Raw genomic sequence first — 24,635 nt, 5'->3', positions numbered from 1 at the left:
CTTGTTAATTATTCTAATAATTCCATTATCATCTTCCCCATTCCTTTATTGTTATTTATTTATTATTGGAGAGAGAAAATGACCATGTGCAAGTTGGGGGCGGTGGTGCAGAAGGAGAGAGTCTCAAGCAGACGCCATGCTGAGCATGAAGCCCTAGGCAGGGCACGCTCTCAGGACTCTGAAATCATGGCCTGAGCTGAAACTAAGAGTCTGATGCTAAACCCATGAGACAGAGCCACCCTGGATCCTCTATTGTTATTATAGAGTTTTAATTGCCTTTTTACAAAGGAAAAAGGGGAATTCCTTTCAAGTTTCACTTCTGTAAAGGCCAAGCTCTACTCTAGGTTATATATAATCCTAAGCAGCTTGGTTATAATGGTTACAGAATGAGTTACTGACTCAAACAAGGACCAAGAAGTATTTTCTTTTTCTTTCCTTCTTCCTTCCTTTCTTTCTTTTTTAGGATTTTATTTATTCATTTGACAGAGTGAGCGAGCATAGGATGGGGGGAGTGGCAGGCAGAGGGAGAAGCGGGCTTCCGGCTGAGCAGGGATCCTAATGTGGGGCTCCATCCCAGTACTGAGCTGAAGGCAGACGCTTATCCTACTGAGCCACCGAGGCGCCCCCTCAAAAGTATTTTCTAACTCTAAGATTCTTATTCTTATATTCTAATAAAATATTGAATAGACAAACATCCTCAAAAACTTAAATTCAATTAACTTTTAATTATGTACGTAAAGGAGAGAGATAGGTACTATTAATAATTTAAAAGTTGCTAATTAAAAATAATTTATAATTGGCTTTGGAAAGCCTTATAATTCGCTCTGTTTTTCTTTCTTAATTGTTTTTCTCCTAAGCTAATATTAAAATTAATTTTCCATTCTTGAATGCAGAATAGCTGACTGTAGAGAGATGATCCAGCATTTTGATGGGTGGAGAATAGAAGCTGGTCTAGGATTAACATTTGGATTGGGATAATCCATATTTAGAGATTTAGAAATTGACCATATTCTCATTTCACTAATGTTTTCAAGCCAAGATTATTATTACACCATATCAGAGCATTTCACCCTGTGGTTCCTGATCCCAGATATTTCCCTCTCCATTTCTTCCTTGGTCAGAGAGACCAACTATAACATGCTTAGAAGTGGGGGTGGCACCAACATGGCCAAAATTGTATGGGCTACTTATGTGGGGGTAGGGAGGATGTGGTGGTGGTGGGATGGAGGGGGGATACATGTTGGGGTGACAATGGTAGTATTTCCCCCAGACAGCTTTAAGACACTATGGTTTATATAAATTCCTTCAGATGTCGGTCTGTAAAGAGATAAAAGGGAAAGACTTCATGGTGTGGTAGGAAACAACTATAGGATGAATGTCAGAAGAACCTGGTTTTAGTTTTGCCTTGGTATTTGCAATCCCTTGATCTTTTAGAGACTCAATGTCTTAATATGCGAAGAGGGGGTAATAATACCTGCCTGACCTACCCCCTGGATTGCTGTGAAGATCAGAAGAAATAATATATGTGAAAACATTTTGAAGTTTATAAAGTATTATGCAAATGTAAGATGTTGTCTGTTGCTTTAGAACTTAGAATACTTAAGAGATTTAAAGAAATCCTACTGTGGTCATAAAGCAGATTAGGATGAAAGAACTGGCGGAACTCATCATTACTAATAACGAATTTATTTGAAATAATGCTAGTGGTATTATCTGTGTAAATTAAAAAGCACATGTTTTTCTCTGTTTCCTGTGAGAGTGTCCTTTTGGAATGCTCTGTGAACTGCACTTTGAGTTTTCAGTACTCCCAACTGGCTTCCTGTGAGTCCACCGTCTACCATCTGCCCTGAGCTTCTGGGCCGCCAGATTGCTTGCTGCCTGAAATCGGATTATTCCCACTCTTCCTTCACAAGCTACATTTCTTTTTCTATGAAAAGGGCTACTCCTCCTATAACTCACCAGCTCCTGCTGGTAGAATGTAGAAGTAACTTATGGTGACACAGAGGCAGGAGAGCGAGCTCACTTTCTCTCATTCATGACCTTGAGGATATATCCCATGTACAACTGTAAGTTTTTTAAAGTGTGGGCGTCATATTTTATACTTTATGTTTAACCTTCAAGTTAACCATGTCTTACACAGTTAGATACTTAGTAAATACTTGAATAGATGTGCTAAGAAATATATCAGGCAACTTGCTTTATCAGAGTTTTTCATCCTAGGTTATTAGGTTATTTATTTAATTAAAGAATGAATATACTATCTCAATATTTAAACTTGGGGGGGGGGCGCCTGGGTGGCTCAGTGGGTTAAGCTGCTGCCTTCGGCTCAGGTCATGATCTCAGGGTCCTGGGATCGAGTCCCGCATCAGGCTCTCTGCTCAGCAGGGAGCCTGCTTCCTCCTCTCTCTCTGCCTGCCTCTCTGCCTACTTGTGATCTCTCTCTGTCAAATAAATAAATAAAAATCTTTAAAAAAAATATTTAAACCTGGGGTTATAGTGAAGTGAAGACCTGTTCTGAGTAGCACCTGTCATCTGACAGCTTCCTTACTTTTCTCTTTATATTACTCTTAAGCAAGTGCCTGGGTGGCTCAGTCAGTTAATGACTGCCTTTGGCTCAGGTCATGATCCCAGGGTCCTGGGATTGAGCCCTGTATTGGGCTCCCTGATCAGCAGGAGGTCTGCTTCTCCCTCTGCCCCTCCCCCCTACTTGTGACCTCTCTCTCTCAAATAAATAAAACCTTTAAAAAACATATTTTATCTTACTCCTGCCCTATTTGGGACCGGGCTTGAATGTGGGAAAATGTACAGGACAAAACAAGGAATTTAACTGGATGGAGAAAGAAAATCTAGTTCTTGCTGTGGAATTTAAAAGAATGAGAAGGAGCCCAGTGATGAAATCACAGCTGAAATGTAAAATTTCTGTTATTAATGTCAATCTATATGTCATATATATATATATGTCAATGTATATGTCATATATATATATATATATATATATATATATATATATATATTGGCCATTAGAGGTCTGGCAAGGGATTCTAACAAATTGGAAGTTGTGAACAAAGTTGAAGCATCTTCAATTCATAGTCAAACTATATCTTTTCAGGATATTGATATTAAAGGTGATTGGCATTTCTTAATGTGTTCTCTCTCTTACATAAAATTATAACATCACCAATTTCCATAAAAGGGTGCATCTATAATTCCACCATCTTGACACTGTTTATTTTTACACTTATCTTCCAGTTTTTGTCCAATGTATGGATGTTTTACATATTTGCCTTTCTCCTGTGCATACTATTTTAATTCTTAATTGTCCTGGGAGTATTATATTTGCCAGATGGGGGTTCAAAATTTCCGAGTGGCCCCAAGAATCTTAATCTCTGCTGTGTAGAAATTGACCAGAATGGCTTGACATTCCCCATGGAAGGTACCTCCAAAAATTTTAGAAGGTTCCCATCAGAGGCTGAAGCAGAAAGTGACTATGGGCTGTTAAGACAGCAGCGATCCAGTGGAAAAGGAATGAAGTTTAGTTTTTATAAAAGAGAAGGTAGATATTTAAGTAAAATAGTTTCAAATGCCAAGAAGGTCTCCCTTTCCATCCAACCAGAACAAACAGGAAACCAAAAATAAAAACCCAAAGTAACAATGACCATAATAAAATCAACCCCTCACTAGTTAACGAAGCGTTTAAATTAGTTTAAGAAAGCCAAAACGTTTAAAGTGGAGAATTTTAAATATTAGAAGTTGAGATAAGTTTTACTAAAGGGGCAAGAGACGATGGTAGGGTCTTTGACGGAAACGGGGAATGAGAAGCACGGTACAGCCCTTAGGCTCTTTTAAGGAAAAAAGGGTAGTGGGTGGGTGTGGGGAGAAAAGAAAAGAAAACAAAACAAAACTAAACACTATGGAATAGAACAAACCTCATCAATTCTTAATTTTGCCAGAATCAGATTTTTGCCAGATTCTGTAGGTGACAGAAGAGAGGAAATGGACACATAGAAATCATCTGAAAACAGAAAAAAGTCTTGCTCAACGAAGGTTGTGGCAAGTCCTTCCTAGCGGACTCTGGGGATCAAGACTGACACCCCTGTCTCCCGAGTAGTTCACCGCAGGGGTGGGACTTGCCTGCAAGCCAGGAGGGCGTCCTCCGGACGGTCCCCAGCGGCGCTCCCAGCGGCGTGCGGGGGAGTGGGCGGCACCGCGCACAGGTGGCCGCGGCAGCGCCAGATGCGCGCCGCGCTCGCTCCGCGGGTGGGCCGCCAGGCGTCGCGCTGGAGCCGCGGTTGCCCGGGAGACCGAGCGGGGAGAGTGGGCGGTGCGGAGCCGAGTGGAGCCGGGCTGCTGCCGGACTAGCTGGGCGAGAGTTGGGGGGGGGAGTGGCTCCCCCGGCGGCGCGGCGGGCCGTCGGGTCCTGGGGCAGCGCGAGGTGGCCGCGGCGCTGCGGGACGAGGCCCGCGAGCCCGGGACGCGCCTGGTCGCAGCTCAGCGTCTGCGGAGCGGGGCAAGGCGCGGGAGCTGCACTTGTCTCGGCTGCGCGTCCCACGGTGCCGGCCCGGCCGGTCGGACCCGGCTGCCCCAAGAGCGCCGAGAGCCCGGCCCGCGTCTCCGCCTTCGCGACGAGGACCCGGGCGGGCGCTGAGCGCGCTCCCCGCGGCCCCGGAATGACTTCTCCGGGCTCTCCGCTGGCGCCTCTGCTGCTCCTCTCTCTGCACGGTGAGTAGCCTGAGCCCTCTGCTCCCGCTGGGGCCGGGCTGGGCCGGCGGGCCCGGGGTGACCTGTGCCAGGTCCTGCGAACCCAACTTTGCCAGGGGCCATATTCGTTGCTGTCGGCCGGGGCTCACGCGCCCACCCTCGCCGCTGCCGTCCCGCCTGCGCCCCCGTCCCCCCTCCCCCTCCGAGCTTCTCAGGTGTCCCAGATCCTAGAGGTAACTGCGCCCGCTTCTCGGTTTCCGCGGATCCCGGACCTGCTTCTGACCCCGCTGTGCTTTTCAGATTACCACTCCCGCACTTACTGGGTCCGGGAAGAAATACTCTTTGGAATCAGTTTCCGTTATCCGGCGTCTCCGGGAAAAACAAGAGGTGCCTTTAAAATAAATGAGAAAACTTTAAATTGTAGCTTTATCCTAACCTTTAACAAGCATATGCAGGTTTGACTGAAAATGTGATCTTTACTTTAAAAATAACTGTACAGTGTGCTACACTGTGTTCGAAAACAATATAGTTTTTGTACTCTAGCTTCTTCCCCAAAGCATTTAAATTGGTTTACAGAAATACAGAGTGTAACAGTTTTAGAACAAAAAGACTAAATGTGTGCTTAATTTTTTAATGTTTTTTTAAAACTATTTCATTTTCTACTCTCTATTTAATCTTTTTTACATTTTATTGTCTATGAATAGTCATCATATTGAACTCTGATTTTTCATCTTCTACTGTGCTTTTTTCTTTTGTGAGTGCACTGTCCTTGCAATGTTTTCTGTCCCATTTAATTAATGAGATTTATTGAGATTTATTCTGAAGGTTTTATTTAAAGAGCAGGTTCAGTGATTTATGAAATATTGTGGTTAAACTTGTTTGTTTCTGGAGGTACCAACATGTTTCCCATAGTTTTGCGGCCTTATTTGAACTGATAATATACCCATGGATCTTGAAATAACTTCATTTTAGTCGACTTAAATTGTTCAAATTTATTTAGTAGGGGAAAAAGGAATACAAAATTTTGTATACTTTTTCCATAAATGCCAGTGAAGGAAATCATCAGAATTGCAGGTAACTTTATTGGAGTTCAGTAGGTATATTTTTGGTGATGATGTGTAGACAATAATTCAGTGACATGAATATGTGCTTCCAAATTAATTTTGTCTGGTTGCCCATTTGAAGTGGCTGGCATTTTTCTCTGTCCTACTTCTTTCAAGTGTGAAATAATTAGCGTAAATGAGCTTTTTGTACAATTTCTTGGATATAACTGAAAAATGGTATAAATATTATTATAAGAGATGCTGCAATTTTGGTAAAAATAATTTGTTCTTAACCTTCATCTATTATAATAAATGCTGCTCTTTTTGTAAATAGCATTTGTATATAGTCTGTTTTTGAATTATTAGGCAGTACTTTTCAAGAGTTGATGTAATTTGCAGAAGCAGCCTTACAAGGTCATCTGATTTGTTTCCTTTCCTTCAGCAGAACTATTCCTCAGCTTTCCTAGGGTGTTTTTAAAGACGTCCAAGGACAACTCAGCCTTCATGATAATCTGTTTTGTAGAAGTACTTTTCACCCTCAGAAATGAACAATAATGTTCATTTGTTCAACATACATTTACTGAGCTGCCTTCTGAATTTGGCTGTCTGGTGGGGAGGGATGGTGGGGGACAAAGATGCATAAGAGATTGCAGCCTGTAAGGAGTCTGCGGTTTTAAAACAGGCTGTAAGCATATAAAATGATTAATGATACAAGGAATGTATGATGAGTGCCATTTATTAATGGTGATATCAAGGAAGACTTGATAGAAAAGTTTACTTTTGATCCGAACTTTGAGTAGGATTTGAATTGGCTGACATGGGAGTGGTTGGGCCTTCTTTCCAAGTCAAAGGGACAGCCTGGATGAAGGCTATGAAGTGGAAAGTGCAGGGGCATATTCTTGAAAGGCCAAGTGTCTAGCTGCTAGAGCAGGAGATGTGTCGAAAGGAGAAAGGGCTAAAAAATCAGTAAAACAATAGTAGAGAGCCTTGAATGTTGAATTTGGGATTTATTCAGGAGGCCATGGGAAGGCCACTGTTACTCAGTTTCCTTAAGATGGGGAGGGGTGGTGGGTGAATAGTTATTGTGTGCATCCTTGTGCCCAGTGTAACAGTCTCCAGGAGAATACCATGTCCTCACTGCCATTAAGTTGAAGTCAAAGGCAAAGTTGTTTTGAATGAATTAGGGCCCATCCCTAGGACTTAGAATGGTGGGAAGGGGTGGAAACCTGAACTAGTGGCTTCGTTATGAAGGAGGAAAAGAAATGGAATGCTGAGTAGGTAATCATTGTAGCCTTGGCTACTCCCAAGTCTTGATGCATGAAAGGTAGACATAGAGAGTCTCTTACATTTTTGAAAGAAAGTGGTTGTCAAGAGATTTCTGTTTTTATTTTTGTTTGACTTTCTGTGGAGTAATTTCAAAGGGAACTTGAACTGGAAAGTTGACTTCTGTATAGTTCTATCAATAGGTTAGATATATCTGAAGTGTTTTTTGTGCTACTTGTGATTCCTTGAAATAGCAGATAACTTTCCAGCATCTGAGAAAATCTATAAAAAGAAAAGATCACATAAAAATGAAATGAAAATGAAAAGAATTATGAGCCTAAACGTTAGCATTCTGAAAAAAGTCTTGCGAACTTTGGTTTCTCAGCTCTAACTTGAATTATGTAACTGCTTTGGCAGGATTCACTTTTTAGTAAAAAACCTGTAGTTTGACCTACATGAAAGGTGGCAGCCACTGGATGAAAACTTTAGAGAAATTAAGCTTAATCCACTGTATTTTCAATGTGGACTACTCAGGAAGGAATTTAAACATTAAATCACCAAGCGCTTCTAAAATGTTATGCTTAGGACTGTTGTCAGACTCAAGGTAATGATGCAATGGGTAAAGACTTTTCCCCCCAGTAACCGTATGTGGCACATTTTCAAATGTGTTTTCGCACTTTGATAGTGGAAGCATTTATAATGAAAAGTCTCATTTGGATCTTCATACTTAAACCATGTGATTTAGTGCCAAACAAGGTGATGTGCTGGGACACAAAATTATTTAATTGCAATGAGTTCTACAGAACAAGGGACTAGAAATACTAGCTGGTTTGGGGGAAATCGTGGTACTCCCACTGAAATTCTCATCTACATTAGTTCATTTAGAATAGGGATTCTGAATTTATGTTATCTACAGTAGTGATGTTTGGGGCAATTGGAGGTAGGATTGCTGCATTTCTGGTAGTCCCCTCACTTCAAGTACCCCCCTCTTTTGTTTGGTAAGGACTGTCTGGCACACGTAAATCTCACCCTTGCATTTTGAGAAGGTCCCTTAGACCATCTGGAGGCTCTGATATCCTTCTTCAATTATAATTGAGAGTTACTGGTTTCAGAGGGGTTGTCAGTTCTTGGGTGGTGTTCAAAACACCATCTGATTTGAGCTGAATTTGGTCTTAAATGTGGAAAGTTAATTAATTACTTATTAGTTAAGCCGATTTACCTAAACTGTGGAAGGATTTTTTTTTTTTCTTTCTATTAAAGTTTGGGTAATTGATTCCCTCTGTATCTGGTTTCCTACCACCTAAGAAAGGGTAGTTTACATTTGTGAGGATTTAAAAAAAAAAAAAAGACATGAAGTCAGCAAAGAAAATCTGTTTCCTAATTTCACAAATGATAGACTCAGCTGTTGATCTGATACCAGTTCATTCTTTACCATCGCCGGATAGATACCACAGAGGTCCTCTATGGTGGGACTCTGCCTCACATATGGATTATAGGAAGAGCATATTTTAGCAAATATCATCACAATTTTTATGTTTATAAAAAGGGATTAAAAATACAAATTTGCTGATGTGAAAAAAAAAAGGTCTGTCCAATAAAAAAAAAATTCTTAGAGGATGTCTACTTACTGGTTTCCTTTCATTTAGCATTTTGATCTTGAGAGAGGTAACAAACTGACAGTATTAGACGCATACTTTTACTTTAGAACAGCCTTGCCAGTAAAGAAGTTGAGACCCCAGAAGCAGTGAATTCAGGAAATTCTTGTCCTCCGTAAAATTTTTCGGAAGAATCTTCAGAGAATTAGTTGAAAATCAGCAGCCATGAATGGTAGTGGTTGGAAATTCAATGCTGTTATTTCATCAAGTGTCACAACTGTGTAATAACACAGTGTGGTATTGTGAGTATAGCTCAAGTAGAGTGGGACCACTCCTTAGACCAGTCTTAAGAGACTAATTAATCCAATATTTTTAAAAACTGGAAAGAGGTTTAAATTTTTTTCTGAAGTCTGTTGAAGGTCACATCCATGGAAATTTTAAAAAATGTCCTAGTTTAGAGAGCCCCTCACCCACTTTTGTCTAAAGTCTCTCCCTGTTGACAGCAGTTGCTCATGTGAAAACATCCCCGCCACCCCAGAGTTTCTTCCAGCTAGGATTCATTCCCTGTGGACCATCCTCTCAGTCTGCAGTGATGTTTGTATCTTCCAAAATGTCAGAAGTCTTCTACTAATCATAGCTCCATCCTTCATCATATACTCAGAGATGCCTTAAGTAACATCAGACATCTTTTATAATACTTCATCTTTGGTTCCTTGTACCAGGTTCATCACTACCTGTTACGCAACTTCTGTCAGCTCCACAGGTCAGGATCATTTGCCAGAATACAAAATACCTGGCAAAAAGTGAGGGTGAAGTATAGTAAACATCACTTGTTGCAGAACACATTTCAGTCTGGCTAACATTTTAGGCTTTCATTGGTTAAGAAAGCTTGTAGTACATTTCACTTACGCATATTGCCTCTGTGTAGGTGCAGACTGCCATAGACTTAAGACAGACTGCTTGTTAGCCAAGACTCTAGACAGTATGCAGACTCTTAATCATAGAAAACAAATTGAGGTTGGCTGGAAGGGAGGGGGTTGGAGGGATGGGGTAACTGGGTGATGGACATTTGGAAGCATATGTGTTTTAATGAGCACTGGGCATTATATAAGACTGATGAATCACAGCCCTGTACCCCTGAAACAAACAATACATTATATGTTAATGAATTAAATTAAAAAAAATCTATTCTCTTAAGTACATTTTAGAATGATCCAGGATTTCTTGCTTAAAGGATTTCAGTGTTTCCATGTTGCTTATTGAATTAAATAAAAACTCTTCATCATGGGGGAAAAAATGAAGATATAGTAGCTACATCATCTGGCTATCATGAGACTCATGTAAGGTAAAGTTTCAATAAATATTATTGTCATTACTCCCATTTTATGAAAGAAGAAAAAAAGTATGCAGAACATGTAAAAATGTGTTAACAGTGTATGACATAGATTCTCAAACTTTTGGCCTTAAGATTATTGAGGACCGTAAAGAGTTTTTCTTTATGTGGATTATATCTACCAATATTTACCATATTAAAAACTAAAAGTAAGAATGTTTAAAAATATTTATTAATCAATTTAAAAACAACAAGAAGTCCATTGTATATTGACATAAGTAATATATATTTTTGCAAAAAGTGAGAATTTTTGCCCAAACCAAAAAATATTAGCAAGAAGAGGGGCATGTTGTTCATGTTTGGAAATCTCTGTAATGTCTGACTTATTTAGATGACAGTGGGATTCCCCTTTCTGCCTCTGTGTTCAATTTAGTATGATGTATTTCTCTGGTTAAAATATATGAAGAATATCAGGCTTGACACAGATATGTAGTTAGAGGAGGAAGGGGGTATTTTGATATCATTTTCAAATAATTTTGGATATTCTTTGATATTTACCAAAACTAAATAGTTAGTAGTTTCTTAAAGATTGGCTACCATGCAAAATTAGAAACCATTATCAATAAACATTTCTTGCTCTGTTATTTTAAAATCCATTGGTGGGTGTCTGAGTGGCTCAGTGGGTTAAGCCTCTGCCTTCAGCTCAGGTCATGATCTCAGGGTCCTGGGATAGAACCCCACATCGGGATCTCTGCTCAGCAGGGAGCCTGCTTCCCCTCTGCCTGCCTCTCTGCCTACTTGTGATCTCCCTCTGTCAAAATAAATAAATAAAACTCTTAAAAAAAAATCCATTGATATATATTGCAACTTGAGTGTATGATTTTTAGGTACATGATTTTTTGGTACACTGCATGATTTTTTGGTACACTGTGCATTGATAATTTAGAAAATATTGGTCCCTCAATACAGATTTTTACAAATGTTGACATACATTAAACTGTATAATATAAACACATCACATTTGTTAATATCACCACTGATCTTATCAAAAGTGTGTTTAGTCTTGGAAAACTGCTAAGCTGCAGTGGCAGATACAGGTTTTGTAAAATTTTAATATTTCCCCAAATTTTATTATTGGGAACAGATAACTGTCAGTTATTTCCCTGGAAGAGATAGTCTTATTTTGTTCAATTTGGAGAAAATGCCTGCCACATACCTAAGTCTGAATAATTGTAGTCTGTGGGTTGTTTTTTCAAGTAAAAATGCTGATCCACAAAACCAGCAACTAGTTCATTCAGCTTTGTGCTCATGGAGTCACACCAGTGCTCTTCCCGGTACAGCCATTGTGCTTCGGTCTGCAGCATACGTGACCGATGGTTCATGCTGCCCGTTTTGTCACACAGGATATTATAAGAGGTCAAGATTTAATAAAATTACTGTTACTGCTTCATCAAAGGCATTCTTCAGTGAAACTGGATTGTCTGTTTTCATGGGAGCCTGTGATGTGGAGGCCTGTGAGGAGAGTTCAGTGCCTGCACCCAGAGGGCCGTAAGGCCCGTGGTTCACCCACTGCTGTGTCTGCACCGTCAGCACAAGTGTCAACACAGGCACAAGCACATTGCAGTTTACCATCATTAAAAAAATAGCTTTTGGGGGTGCCTGAGTGGCTCAGTGGTTTAAGCCTCTGCCTTCAACTCAGGTCGTGATCTCAGGGTCATGGGATCGAGCCCCGCATCGGGCTCTCTGCTCGGCATGAAGCCTGCTTCCTTCTCTCTCTCTGCCTGCCTCTCTGCCTACTTGTGATCTCTCTCTGTCAAATAAATAAATAAAATCTTTAAAAAAAAATAGCTTTTACCCCACCGATTTTCTGGAAGGATCTTGGAGCCCTGTTGGGTTCACAGACTGTGTGAAACTCTGGTGTTACTATAGTGGAATGTTAGTTTCTTCCTTCCTTCCTTCCTTTCTTTCTTTGTTTTTGAGAATTATTTCTGAGACGGCCCATAATTATTGCATGCTATGTAAGATGGTATTAAGTAAAGTATGCATATATTATTTAAGCATAATCTCACTTAAAATTCTTTATTTGTATATTTTATATATGTTTTTAATTACAGAAGTAACATATCTTAGGCATAAAAAATCAAACAATGCAGAAGTGTTTAAGAATTGACTCACCCTGCCTCCACCCACCAAATCTTCTGGTTTTGCTGTGCATTGTTCCAGACATTTTTGTAATGACAAAGTCTGCATGTACATGTACTTTTTTTTCCTTTAGTGAGGATCTTTATGGATCACATAGAGGACCAGTCATTTACATTTTTTGGAGCTTTTGTTTACCCTCTATCTAGAATCTAGGTTCAAAATTCAATTATGTTTGAATGTATTTAGAAGGAAAATTATCATAGCCACTAGGTAGAAAGTGTGTGTGTAGGTGTGTGTGTGTGTATTTTGTATGTGACTAACAACCACCATGCCACCAGAAAATTTTTCATGAATTACTCATTTTGTGTTTTAAGTCAATTTTGTTGAAATATAATTAACTATTTAATTAACTATATAACTAACTCTAAGATCCTCCTATTTTCAGTATAATATTATATAATTTTGATAAATTTATGCACTTGTGTAAGCAGAGTCAAATATAGAAATTTCCATCACTGAAAATTTCCCTCATCTGCCTTTGCAGTTAAGTCCTCTGCTCTTGGGTCTGTCAAATGTCAGTTTGACTTAATTTTGACTTTTTAAAATTGTGTTACATTAGTACCATACATCATTAGTTTTTGATGTAGTGTTCCAAGATTCATTTTTTACATATTCATTTTTACCTGTAACACCCAGTGCTCCATGCAATACGTGCCCTCCTTAATACCACCACCAGGCTCACCCATCCCCCCTGTAAAGTCACTCACCCTCCCCTCTAAAATCCTCAGTTTGTTCCTTGGAATTCACAGTCTCTCATGGTTCATCTCCCCCTCTGATTTCCCCCCTTCACTTTTCCTTTCCTTCTCCTAATGTCCTCCGTGTTATTCCTTATGCTCCACAAGTAAGTGAAACCATATGATAATTGACTTTCTCTGCTTGATTTATTTCACTCAGCATAATTTCCTCCAGTCCCAGCCATGTTGATGCAAAAGTTGGGTATTTATCCTTTTTGATGGCTGAGTAATATTCCCCATTGTTGGACATTTATGTTGTTCTGGATATTTTTTTTAAGTAAGCACATGCCCAGTGTGGAGCCCAGTTTGGAGCGTGAACTCATGACCCCTGAGATCAAGACCCGAGCTGGTATCAAGAGTTGGACATATAGCTGCCTGAACACCCCAGGCACCCCTATTTCTGATTTTTTTATATTAATGATGTTGTACTGAACATCTTTGTACATATAAATTTAATAAAATGACACATTTCTCAAGGGTCTGACATAAAGTCTGGCGTTAAAAAAAAAATGCTTGGTTAGTGGCAGTTACTGTTATAAGGATTGGTCATCTCCAACTTGAGTCAGAAGGTAAGAGTTCTGTATAGGGAGTACCAACGGGAGATGTGGCCTGGGACACATCCTACAATTCTCCAGGCTTGCTTTCATTTATAAAATGAAGAAGTCGGATGAGGTAATCTCTTGTTCTTTTCCAGCTCTGTAATCTCATGGTTCTTTGACTTGGCATCCAAGTATTAAGAATATTGACATAAAATAAGTTGGAGACATTATATGGCTAGTTTTAACATATTTACAAGACATAATATTTCCAAAGATTTTACAACACTTGCCCTTGTTTAAGACAAGTTACTTGATTTTCCTCTCATCAATACAATGAGACTTTCTTTAATTCTAGGAATTAAAACCATCCTTATCTATTGTGGAAAGATAAAAAGAGGTTTCAAATATAAAGACTCTTATTTTTAATTTTTTTAAAATTTATTTATTTGACAGAGAGAAATCACAAGTAGATGGAGAGGCAGGCAGAGAGAGAGAGAGAGAGAGAGGGAAGCAGGCTCCCTGCTGAGCAGAGAGCCCGATGCGGGACTCGATCCCAGGACCCTGAGATCATGACCTGAGCCGAAGGCAGCGGCTTAACCCACTGAGCCACCCAGGCGCCCCAAGACTCTTATTTTTAAATTGTTTTTTTACTATGTACATAATTATTCTCTTAAATCCTTTATATCATAGATCTTATATGTGTCAGGAGGGAGAGGGTCAGTGATAAGCAGACTATAAATATGACAAATCTTTTTACCACAATCACTATATTCTGGTCTTTTGTCTTGATTTCTGTGACTTTTTTCTTCCTCTCTCTCATAAATTCTTTTGTCTAAATTTTATCTGTATGAGGTTACATGACAAATACAGATATTTTCCTAGTGCTGCTGTTGATTGAAAGTGAAAAGCCTGCGAACTTTTTTACAAAGATTTGATTGATTGATTGATTTAGTGTGCTCCAGCGGTGGGGGGGGGGTGGGGGGTGGGGGGGAGGGGTTAGAGGGCAGGGGAAGAGGGAGAGAGAAGGGCTTGATCTCATGACCCTGACAACATGACCTGAACTGAAACTAAGAATTGAAAGCTCAACTGACTGAGCCACCCAGGCACCCCAAGTCTGTGAACTTTAAAAGACAAAAACTAAAACAAAAACCAGGGAGTTTTAGTCAGGAAGATAGTGGTACTTAAATGGAAAGCTTTGGGGGGTGTGGTTAGGGGATGTCTGGATTCTGACTCAAGGTCTTATGTCATTGATGGTGTTTCCCAGCTCTTTTCTTTGCATTTTTATGAAAGAAGATGTTTTTATACAAAGCCAGGTGGACTCCAAAATTGACAAAAGTTAGTCACATTGGCAGAAGTTTAAAAATAATCCAGAGATTCATAAACTCAATGCCTACTATGTTGTCTTAGTAAGTATACTTTGTTTTCAGATCGTTAAATTATTCCAAAATAGTTACAGCAACTTAAACATGATTCATTTTCGTGAATGTATTTTCTGAAATTGTGATTTTTAATGCTTCTTAATTCATGATTTCAGTGTCCTCAGAGCAAAGCACGTTTTTAATTGGCCTTTGATCAATCTGTATTTCTGGTTTGCATCTCAACATTTATACTTCTTTGGACAAATTAATTGCTCTCCCCCACCCCACCCCACCCCTTCTTCCCTGGTTCCTTCCAGTTTAAGGGGTTGAGTTTCCTTTCTCATTAATAAGAACGTGTAAGGTTGTGAGCCACGGGGACCTGGACCAGCACGGTCTCTTAGAGGCTTTAATTCCATAATGTCCTTGATCTGAGGAAGCAGCTCAGTAATCTCTTCACAATTTCCATGACCAAGCCATCTGCCTGCATTAAAATAAATCAAATCTGCTTACTCCTTCAGTGTCTAACAAATATTCTATAAACTGATGATGAAGACCATGAACACAAAAATAATTTGCAGTCTTGAGCACTTCCTCTGAATTCTCAGATTCTCTTGACATAGTGGAAGTTGGCACTTCTCTTAGACTTGAGTAAGGGTATTGGAAACTTTTCCCCTCCTCCTTTGGTTACTGTTATCCCAAGCATGGCAGGGAAACTAATTCAGCTTTTCCACATGGAGATTAACCTTCACAAGCCTTTCCTTGCCCTTCTGCTTCATATGTAATCGCTAATTAGGTAAACGTGTGTGTGGGCGTGGGGCACACGCTGCTGCTTTTGGGCAGACTTTGGAATCTGTGTGGACTGTGGCGGCATGTATGATCCCATGACCCGTTCCTATGCAAAATAGTTTATTTTTTCATATCTGGAAACTCCCAAATCTTGAGAATATTTCTTCTTAGTTTTCTTAACTTCACTCTCCTTTCTTTTCTCTCCACCTTCGAGATTTTTTACCCTTATCATTTTAAGTTCACGTTGTTCTGCCAGTTTTCTGGCTGATGTTTCCTTCACCTCTCTTCGCTTTGATCCACCTTTGCTTTTCTGTCAAACACTGCTTTCATCATATTCCTCTCCTCCTCCAACAATCAACACAAAGTCAAAACACCTTAAAGGAGAAATTCTGAAGTTTTCCTAATATTCCCTGTGCCCTCTGGCTTTCTGCTCTTCCCCACCTAGCATGTCCCCAGTGCCCTTTGCCACTCTGGTCCTGTCTGCCTCTTCGGTTTTGTTGCCCACATTTCGCAACCTTTGCTGGTGGATCTTTATTTTATTTTTTTAAAATTAACACATAATGTATTATTTGCTTCAGGGGTACAGGTCTGTGAATCATCAGTCTTAGACAGTTCACAGCACTCACCATAGCACATACCCTCCCCAGAGTCCATCCCTCAGCCACCCTATCCCTTCCCCGCCCCCCTCCCCCAGCAACCCTCAGTTTGTTTCCTGAGATTAAGAGTCTCTTAGGGATTGTCTCCCTCCCTGGCCCCATCTTGTTTCATTTTCCCTCCCTACCCCCCACGACTCCCTGCCCTGCCTCTCAGATTCCTCATATCAGAGCGATCATATATGATAATTGTCTTTCTCCGATTGACTTATTTCGTGTTTTGCTGGTGGATCTGAAACCCGTCACCTCCTTCTCTTGAAAGCCATATTCCTGCCCTTCCAGCCCCAGCTCCAGCCTGGTGCCTCACACTGTGGCCTGACCCCTCTGTAGGGGATCCTTTCCTCTCATGATCTGTGAAGGCAGAACAGTCTGCCCTGCTCCCCTGATGGGTAGCGCCTCCAGACAGCCGTGCCTCCTTCTCTCACACTTGTTGCAAGCTCCAAAGGATGAGCGCTCTGTGCCTGCACACGGCAGGCGATTGCTTTGTCGAGTGAATGGGTAAATGTGAAATCTCTGCTTTCAGTGCCCTTTATCTTGTATTACATAACGGACAATCCAGTTCTCTCATTTCATAGGCAAAGAATTGAAATTCCATATATGAAATTGAGATATGCCTGTAAATTTAAATTTTTTTCCCTAGAGTATAGGCATTTCTTATTTTCAAAGAATGAAAAAAAAGACAGATTCTTTAATGTTGTGGATTGAATTTGCATTTCATGTGTGCTCTCGTTTCGAAAAGGTTAATAGTTTCTCACCCCTTTCCTTTACAGGAGCTAAGTTTACAGTAGCTTCCCACTATCTTGTAACATGTTCCTGCAGTAGCATGTTCCTGCTGCCTTTCTCTAATTCATACTTTGTTCATCCCACTGAAGAGCAGGGGCTTATATTCAGTCAGTTTTTTCTTTGGTTATGATACATTTCAAAGTTGCTATATTTACGAGAAAAGGCAATAGTGACAGGGACTAAATTTTTTAAAAAGTGTAATATACACAAAAAATAGTGTAAAACTCTTAAGAGTACTACTTAATGAGTTATTGTGAGTGGATGTACTTGTGTAACCAATGACAGCATTGCCCTCTCCCTGTAGACTCCCAGTGCCCCCTCAATCACCCTAGCATCCCTTGCTCCCCAAAGGTAGTCAGTTTTTGACTTCTAACACTGAAAATTAGTTGGCTTGTTTAGGAAATTTATGTAAATAGAATCATCCATATTCATTATGCATTCTTTTGCATCTGGCTCTTAAAATGCAACATTGTTTATGAGGTTTTTGCATATCATGTGTAGCTGTGGTTTCTTCACCTTCATTATGGTATAGACCTTCTTCCTGTGAATGTACCATGGTATCCACCTAGCCATCCCACTGCTGATAGACATTTGGGTTTTTTTCACTTTGGGCCTATAATGAATAAGGCTGAAGTGAATGTGCTTGAACATGTGTGGCTTTGATGCAAATCAGAGTGCCTTTCTGTCAGGTGTATACCTAGGAAACAAACTGTGTATTCATCTTCAATAGATACTGCCATTTCCCCTAAAGTGTTGTGTTGATCTTTATGCCTGCTACCAGTGTTTGAAAGTTGTTTCCTCCACATCCTTGTGAACACAAGCTATTAGATCTATTTAACTTGAGCCATTATGATGGATGAATAAGGGTATCTCATTGTGTGTGCGTATGTGTGTGTGTTTGTAATTGATTACTGATTACTGATGAGGTTGCCCACCATTTCCCCTTTTTGGCCATTTAGGTATCCTCCTATGTAAATTGTCTGCTCAAGTCTTGCTTCTTTTTTTTTTTTCTTTATAGCTTTATTGAGATATTATTCACATGTTGTATAATTTACCCGTTTAAAGTGTACAATTTGGTGGTTTTTGGTATATTACATTATTTATTTTATAATTCAATGGTTTGGATATAATGTGTCATTAATTTTTAATAATCATGGTAAAACATAACATAAAATTAGCTATTTTAACCATTTTTAAGTGTACAAATCAGTGGCATTAAGCATCACAATGTTGTACAAATATCACTACTTCCAGAGCTTTTTCATCACTTCAAACAGAAACCTTATAAACATTAAGCAGTAACTCCCTGTTTTCCTCTTCCCCCAGCCGCTGGTAAGGTCTAGTCTACTTATATTTCTATGAATTTTTCTATTCTGGGTACCTCACATAGGTGGAATCATACAGTATTTATTCTTTTGTGACTGGCTAATTTCACTTAGCATAATGTTTTCAAGAATCATTCATGTGATAGCATGTATCAGAACTTCGTAAAATCTTATGACTGAATATTTTATTGTTATGTGTATATATATATATATTACATTTTGTTTATCCATTTATCTGTTGATGAACCTTTGGTTTTTGTCAGTTTTTATTTATTTTAAAAGATTTATTTATTACAGAGAGAGACGTGGGTAGAGAGGCAGAGGCAGAGGGAGAGAATCTCAAGCAGACCCCTTGCTCAGCTCAGAGCCCCTCTCGGGGCTTGCTTCCAGAACCCTGAAATCAAGACCTGAGCGAAATCAAGAGTCTGATGCTTAACTGACTGAGCTACCCAGGTTCACTTGCCAGTTTTTAAAATTGGAGGATCTGTGTGTCTTTTTTTCTCCCAGATTTGTACAGGTTTTAAAATGTTTGTCATATTAGTGGCACTCTGTGGGTTACATGTGTTGCAAAAATCTTTTACCCTGTGACTTGTCTTTTCAGTCTTCTTACTTTGGTGTCTTTTAAAGAACAGTTCTTGATTTTAATTAGTGCAGTGTTAACAATTTTTCCTTTTTGGCTAGCACTTTCTGTGTCTTGGCTAAGAATTTGTTGCCTGTCCCAATGTTGTTAGGATATTCTCTGTTTTCTTCTAGAAGCTATGCTGTTTGCCTTTTATATTTTGAACTATAGTCCACCCAGAATGATCTTTTGGCTGTGTGTTGAGGTTTGGGAGCTAGGGGTTAAAACTTGTGGTGGTGGTTTACCCACTTATGTTTATGTCCAGTCTTTTTGCTTATATAAGCTCTTTGATATGGTCTTATGTTTCATATTACCTTCAGGGTCTAGTACAATGCCTTGCACATGGTAAGTGATGAATAAATACTTACTAATAACAGTCAATCCAGAAACACTCACTTCCCAAAATACTGAAGGGACCTAACCAGAAGGCTATGAGATCTGACTTTGTTTGTAAATAGTATTCATTTCCTTTATTTATTTTTTTTTTTAAGATTTTATTTATTTATTTGACAGGAGAGATATCACAAGTAGGCAGAAAGGTAGGCAGAGAGAGAGGGGGAAGCAGGCCTCCCTGCTGAGCAGAGAGCCGGATGCGGGGCTTGATCCCAGGACCCTGAGATCATGACCTGAGCCGAAGGCAGAGGCTTAACCCACTGAGCCACCCAGGCGCCCTTTATTTCCTTTTTATAGCATTATTTTCTTCTCTCCTTTTGTTTTATTTTGTTTTTGGTCTCCTATCTCCCTCATCTTCCCCTGTTGCCTCTGCCCTGTTTATCATCATCATCTCCTGCTTCATTAATACAGTCTTTATCATCTGGAGCTGAGATTGCATTCTGAATCTCATCATCTTCACTTTATCATTATATAGTAATTTCTTTTAAAAATAATAATTTTAGTGGTATAATAGCCTTTCCTGTTGTTGGGTACCTTGCATGATAATAGCACCACCTTACATTTGTTTTCTATAAGGAATTTGAGCGTAGGGTCCAAAATGGTTTCCACAGAAATTTTATGCAAAATTTAGTGTTGTATGCATTTGATTTTTTTCTTTTTCCTGGGGGAGAATATCTCAACTTCTTAAAAGTATGTCTTTTCATTTTCCAATGAACTATTGAGAAACCCACTGTTTGTGTACCACTGTAGTAAATACTGGGGGTATGTGGAGTATTTAGTATGGTAACCGGTCTTGAGGAGCTTAAAACATACGTAACTATAATTAGAGTGGTAAGTTCACTTATAATTTGGAGATTTAAGTGAATCAGAAGGAGTAATTAGGGAGCACTTGTCAGATTGTGTGAGGAAATTGAGGTACAGCTATGTAGTAGTTAAAATGTCAGGTAGAAGAAGATATAGCCAGATAGTTAATGGTCCTGTACACTGTCTGTCTCATCTTTACCCCAACCAATTAGATCATCTTTGTTTCTTTGGTATTAAGCAGTTTTTAAGGAAAAACAAAACAGCAAAAAAACTGAAGTGTCCTTTATGCTCCAGAAATTGGGTAGAAAGATGAAAAAGGGTTGGGTCCTGTCCTCAGCAAGACTCCCATCATTTAGTCTAAAAGCCAAACATGACTCAGCTCATTATGATATAGTGTGTTTCTTTAGTGGTATGAGTGAAGTGTTGTCTCCTATTTGATTCTCATTCTTGTTTTGACCAATCCATGCCATTTGCCTGGGTGCTCTGGTTCTTGGGGTCTGCAGGTTCTGCAGTCAACCACTCTGAACATGTGCTAGAGTGATGACACAGAGGCAGTGGCAACAGCAGGTGGAGTGTGAGGCAGTGTTCCTGGTTCCTCAGGGCCTGGCATGAAGTGGTTAAGAGACTAGGAGTGTATGTGTACTCTGCTGAGGGGAGTTATAGAGGTCTGAGGAGAAGGAAGAAGTCTGTGTGTTGTACATGAATTTCAAGATCAGAGACAAATGGCCAGGATCATTGTATAAAGATGGGGACTGGAACATATTCAGCTCTGTTCCCCATTCAACATCACCACTACAACTAGCCCCTATTGGACCAGTTGTAACTTACCAGACAGGGAGTACTCCGTCAGGATACTCTAGAGCTGAATCCAGTAAAGACCCAAGCAACTTTGTGTAGATGTGATGGCTACCTCTCCTCTTCTCTGCCTTGGGATAGTTTGAGGATTCTCTCCTTCAGGCAGTCAGACACCATCTGGAAGAAAAGTAGGACATGGAGAAAGAAATCTAAAAGACTGTGCATTTATCTGAGCTATCTAAAAGAGACATGTATAAGATTATTTAAAAGGTCTGTTCAGATCATTGCATCAGTCTTAGCTGACCAGGTTGGACTAAATTCAGTTATGCCTTGACCTCTGCCACCCATCTAGATTTGGGGTGAGTTGCAGAGGTAGGAAGTAGTAAGAAGATCATATCAGTTTGAAAGATAATAGACCATGCTTTTATGCATATGCACCTTTATCAATGAAGAAATGTAAATTTACTTATTGGCCTCTTCTTGATAACATTATGTTTAGATGCATGGCCAATTCTACAGAATCTAGGGGTCTCTTCTGGTCAGATGTCCTAGTTTTCAACTTAAGCTGATGTACCAACATGGCAGCAAATGTGTAAGAAGTTGCAAGAACTATACTACAGTGGTTTATTGAATCTCGATAAATGATCTTTTCTTTTAAGAAAAGCCTCTTTATTTGCTTGATCACTTGGAGTGCTTTTTTTAAATACTTGGATTTTGGCAGGCATTTTGGTCCTGAGGTGCCCACAGTGAACTGAATGTGGTTAAACAGCTTGGAACACTGGAGTTGAATAGGCTCTGGGCACATGTGCCAAAGGGTGGCAAGCCAAGTCATCCTGCCCCTAGTGCCAGCTCTGATGAGCTTCAGTCTTGCTGCTGCCACCGCTTCTGGATCCCTCCATAAGTCACATGCATTTCTTCTGATTTTAGAGTGTCCTGAGTTTCTAGTCTGGCTGTCAAATTTCTATGAAAACTGTAGCTACAATTATTGGGTATTCCCCATGTGCCATGTATTACCTAGGCATTTTATGTATGTTTATTCATCAATTCCAAGACAAGTCTGTGAGACAGATGACTATTATCCCTGTTTCCAAGTGAGGAAATTGTGCAGTTATACAGTAGAATGAATTTCAGTACCTGGAGTTAAGTGCCTGGAAGAGTAAGACAATAGGTAAAGTACCCAATACTGTGCCAGGTTCAGGCAGTCAGTAAATGGGTTCTGTTTTTTCTTTTAAGCTCCATTTGACTTTGTGGTGGTTTTGTCTCCATTCTAGGCCCTGATTGAGAAGAACTTGGGGAACATTTATATGAGCTGTGAGCAGGGCTTGTAGAGATTTTTGGAATCCTTAGCATGAAAAGATCATGGTACCACACCCCCCCGCTGTGAAACTTAGAATGGGACACTAAACTAAAGAGAAAGCTGGACTTCAAGAGGACTGCCTTGATCTTTTTTCTGAAATATCAGATATCAGTTAGCCTTAAAAATGTTTCCTCCTCTGTCTTCCTCCCACCACCCTGTTCCTGTCTTACTGGTGCCTTAAGTGTTTGTCTCTTTTGGGTAATACAGCTCTGGATATAAGAGTTAAAATTTTATTTTTATTTATGTTGAATAAGTAGGCATGATAGGAGATTTGTAAGTCATAAAATTCAAATGGGAATGATTGAAAAGTTATGTCAACAAGAAATCATGCTTTAAAGTTCTGTTCATGCAGGTGACAGGAAAGAAGTATAAATCTCTATCCCTGCCTTCACTGAGTTTATGGTTTTTGAGGAGGGAAGAGAAGAAGCATTTTTTTACTTCTTCCTACCTAAAATGTTTCATAGGGGAGCATCTGGGTGGTGCAGTCAGTTAAGTGTCCAACATTTGGTTACTGCTTAGGTTGTGATCTCAGGGTCATGGGATCAAACCCTACAATGGGCTCCTAGCTCATATTGGAGTCTACTTAAGATTCTTTCTCTGCCCCCTACTCCCTGTCTCTCTGAAATAAATAAATAAATAAATAAATACTCCATTTATCTTTAAAAAATTAAAAAAAAAATGTGTCCAAGTACTTGTCCTTCAGTATACATTATATGATTAATCTTTACCACCGCCTTGCGTTGTTTCCATTTTATAAACAAAGAAGAAAACAAGTGATGTTTAGAAAAGTTAAATAAAGTCAGAACTCATGCCTTTTGGTTTCTCAAATGTACTTCTTCCTGCTTCAGGGAAAGGGGAACAAGAAAATACTATAGTTTCAACTTGATATCCCCCTTCCTCCTCTTTTTTTCTGGGCCTGGAAAATAATACTTATGGTTCTGGGGGCAGATTGGACCATGTCCTACGTGGTCTCCCCCTGAGTTGGCTTCTTCCTCCCCCTTCTCTATAGAACATTGTTCAGAGTTTAGTCCATACCTGTTGGCTGTGACCTTCACACTCACCTGTGTGCTTAATCCCATTCTTCCTTCCTTCCTTCTCCTTGGCACTGCGCCTGGGATACAGCCAGTGCCCAATCCATGTTTGTTTCGTACGTAGTTGGTGATGATTGTACAGTTCGGGCTACAAGGTCATCTGGAGTTGAGAGAGACTTTACGGAGTAGGTGGAAAGTCACAGAGTCTCCTGGCATCTGAATAGGATCCGGACTGGCCTAGTGGAGGCCTGGCACATGGGAGTGGGGAGGGGGTGGGGAACCACAGCAGAAGTGGGCACGTGGAAAGTTGCATTGCTAGCTCCTATTGGGGAGTAATGTGAGTTAAATTTGGATGCCACGTTTATTATTTCAGCTCTTTGAAACTGTCCCTAATGATATCTCTTTTCTTTTGTTTCCTCAAAATTAATTATCTTTTTGTAGCTATGGTAACTCATTTGAAGCTCTATTATGCATGTAATCTGTACACATTGAACTATGTGCTTCGGCATTCTAAACATTTTCCTGCATAGTCAATAATTCTATATTTGCAGTGTTCTCTTCCTTCTGCTAAGAATTGGCTTTTCCCTTTAGATTTCTGAAGATGATTTTAAAAAAGATTAGGAATGACAGCCCGACTAATAAATTACCATAAATGACCATCATCTTCGTTACTAATGTACATGCCATTATTTGCTTTTACTGACATATTTCTAAGCAGTTTTTACTTTGAGAAGCTTTGAACACATGACCCATACCACCCTGGTTCCCCCAATTTCTCCAGCCCAAGGGCCCATACACCTTCACTCCCGAGAGTCCCTGCACCTCCCGCCTTCCCTGTGGGACTCCTGCAGCCCCACAAGATACCCTTTGTGCCTGCCATCTGGCTCTGGTCCAGGCACTGACTCCTCTGTGTCTGTGCCTGCTCTTGTCCCTGCTGCTGCTCAGCCTGTTGCTAACCTCCCCGGCCCAGCTTTCTTTCTGGTCTCAGACTGCTGTCTTTTATGCTTGTCTCTCTCTCTGTCTGTCTCAGAGCTCAGTATCTTCATCCCAGCTCACCTAGGTACACTACACAGTCCCATGCTTTCCTCTCTTCTTTGGTCAGAGTGTTGTTTAACCTTTGACTCTTGCTCTTTATCTGGAAAGAGAGGCCTGCGAGCCTCTCCACAGAGTGGCTGCTCCGACAGGGAAAGTGCCCTAACACCTGGTGTGAACAGCTAAAGCCCGTCTCTTTCTTCCCCTCAGCCCTGATGCGGCCGCACTACCTTGAACATTTGTTGTTTATTCATTCAGCATTTCTCAACGGCCTGCTTGGTGGTAGACAATG

The 24,635-nt window shown here is 40.1% G+C and overlaps 1 protein-coding gene across 2 annotated transcripts in view; it reads left to right on the top strand.

The window, feature by feature from the left end:
- The first annotated feature begins 4,321 nt into the window (after nt 1–4,321).
- IGSF11 (immunoglobulin superfamily member 11) overlaps nt 4,322–24,635 on the top strand; it is a 136,638-nt gene continuing 116,324 nt past the window's right edge. The window contains exon 1 of one of the 2 annotated variants that reach the window (XM_082685916.1): nt 4,322–4,719. In XM_082685916.1, the coding sequence (XP_082542042.1) occupies nt 4,668–4,719 (52 nt within the window). In that variant the 5' untranslated portion in view covers nt 4,322–4,667. The remainder of the gene's footprint in view (nt 4,720–24,635) is intronic. The other variant, XM_082685913.1, reaches the window with a different exon arrangement.

This window comes from Mustela nivalis (assembly GCF_964662115.1).
Source record: "Mustela nivalis genome assembly, chromosome: 1".
In the NCBI taxonomy this organism is placed as follows: Eukaryota; Metazoa; Chordata; class Mammalia; order Carnivora; family Mustelidae; genus Mustela; species Mustela nivalis.
This window is presented reverse-complemented; position numbering and strand designations above follow the sequence as displayed.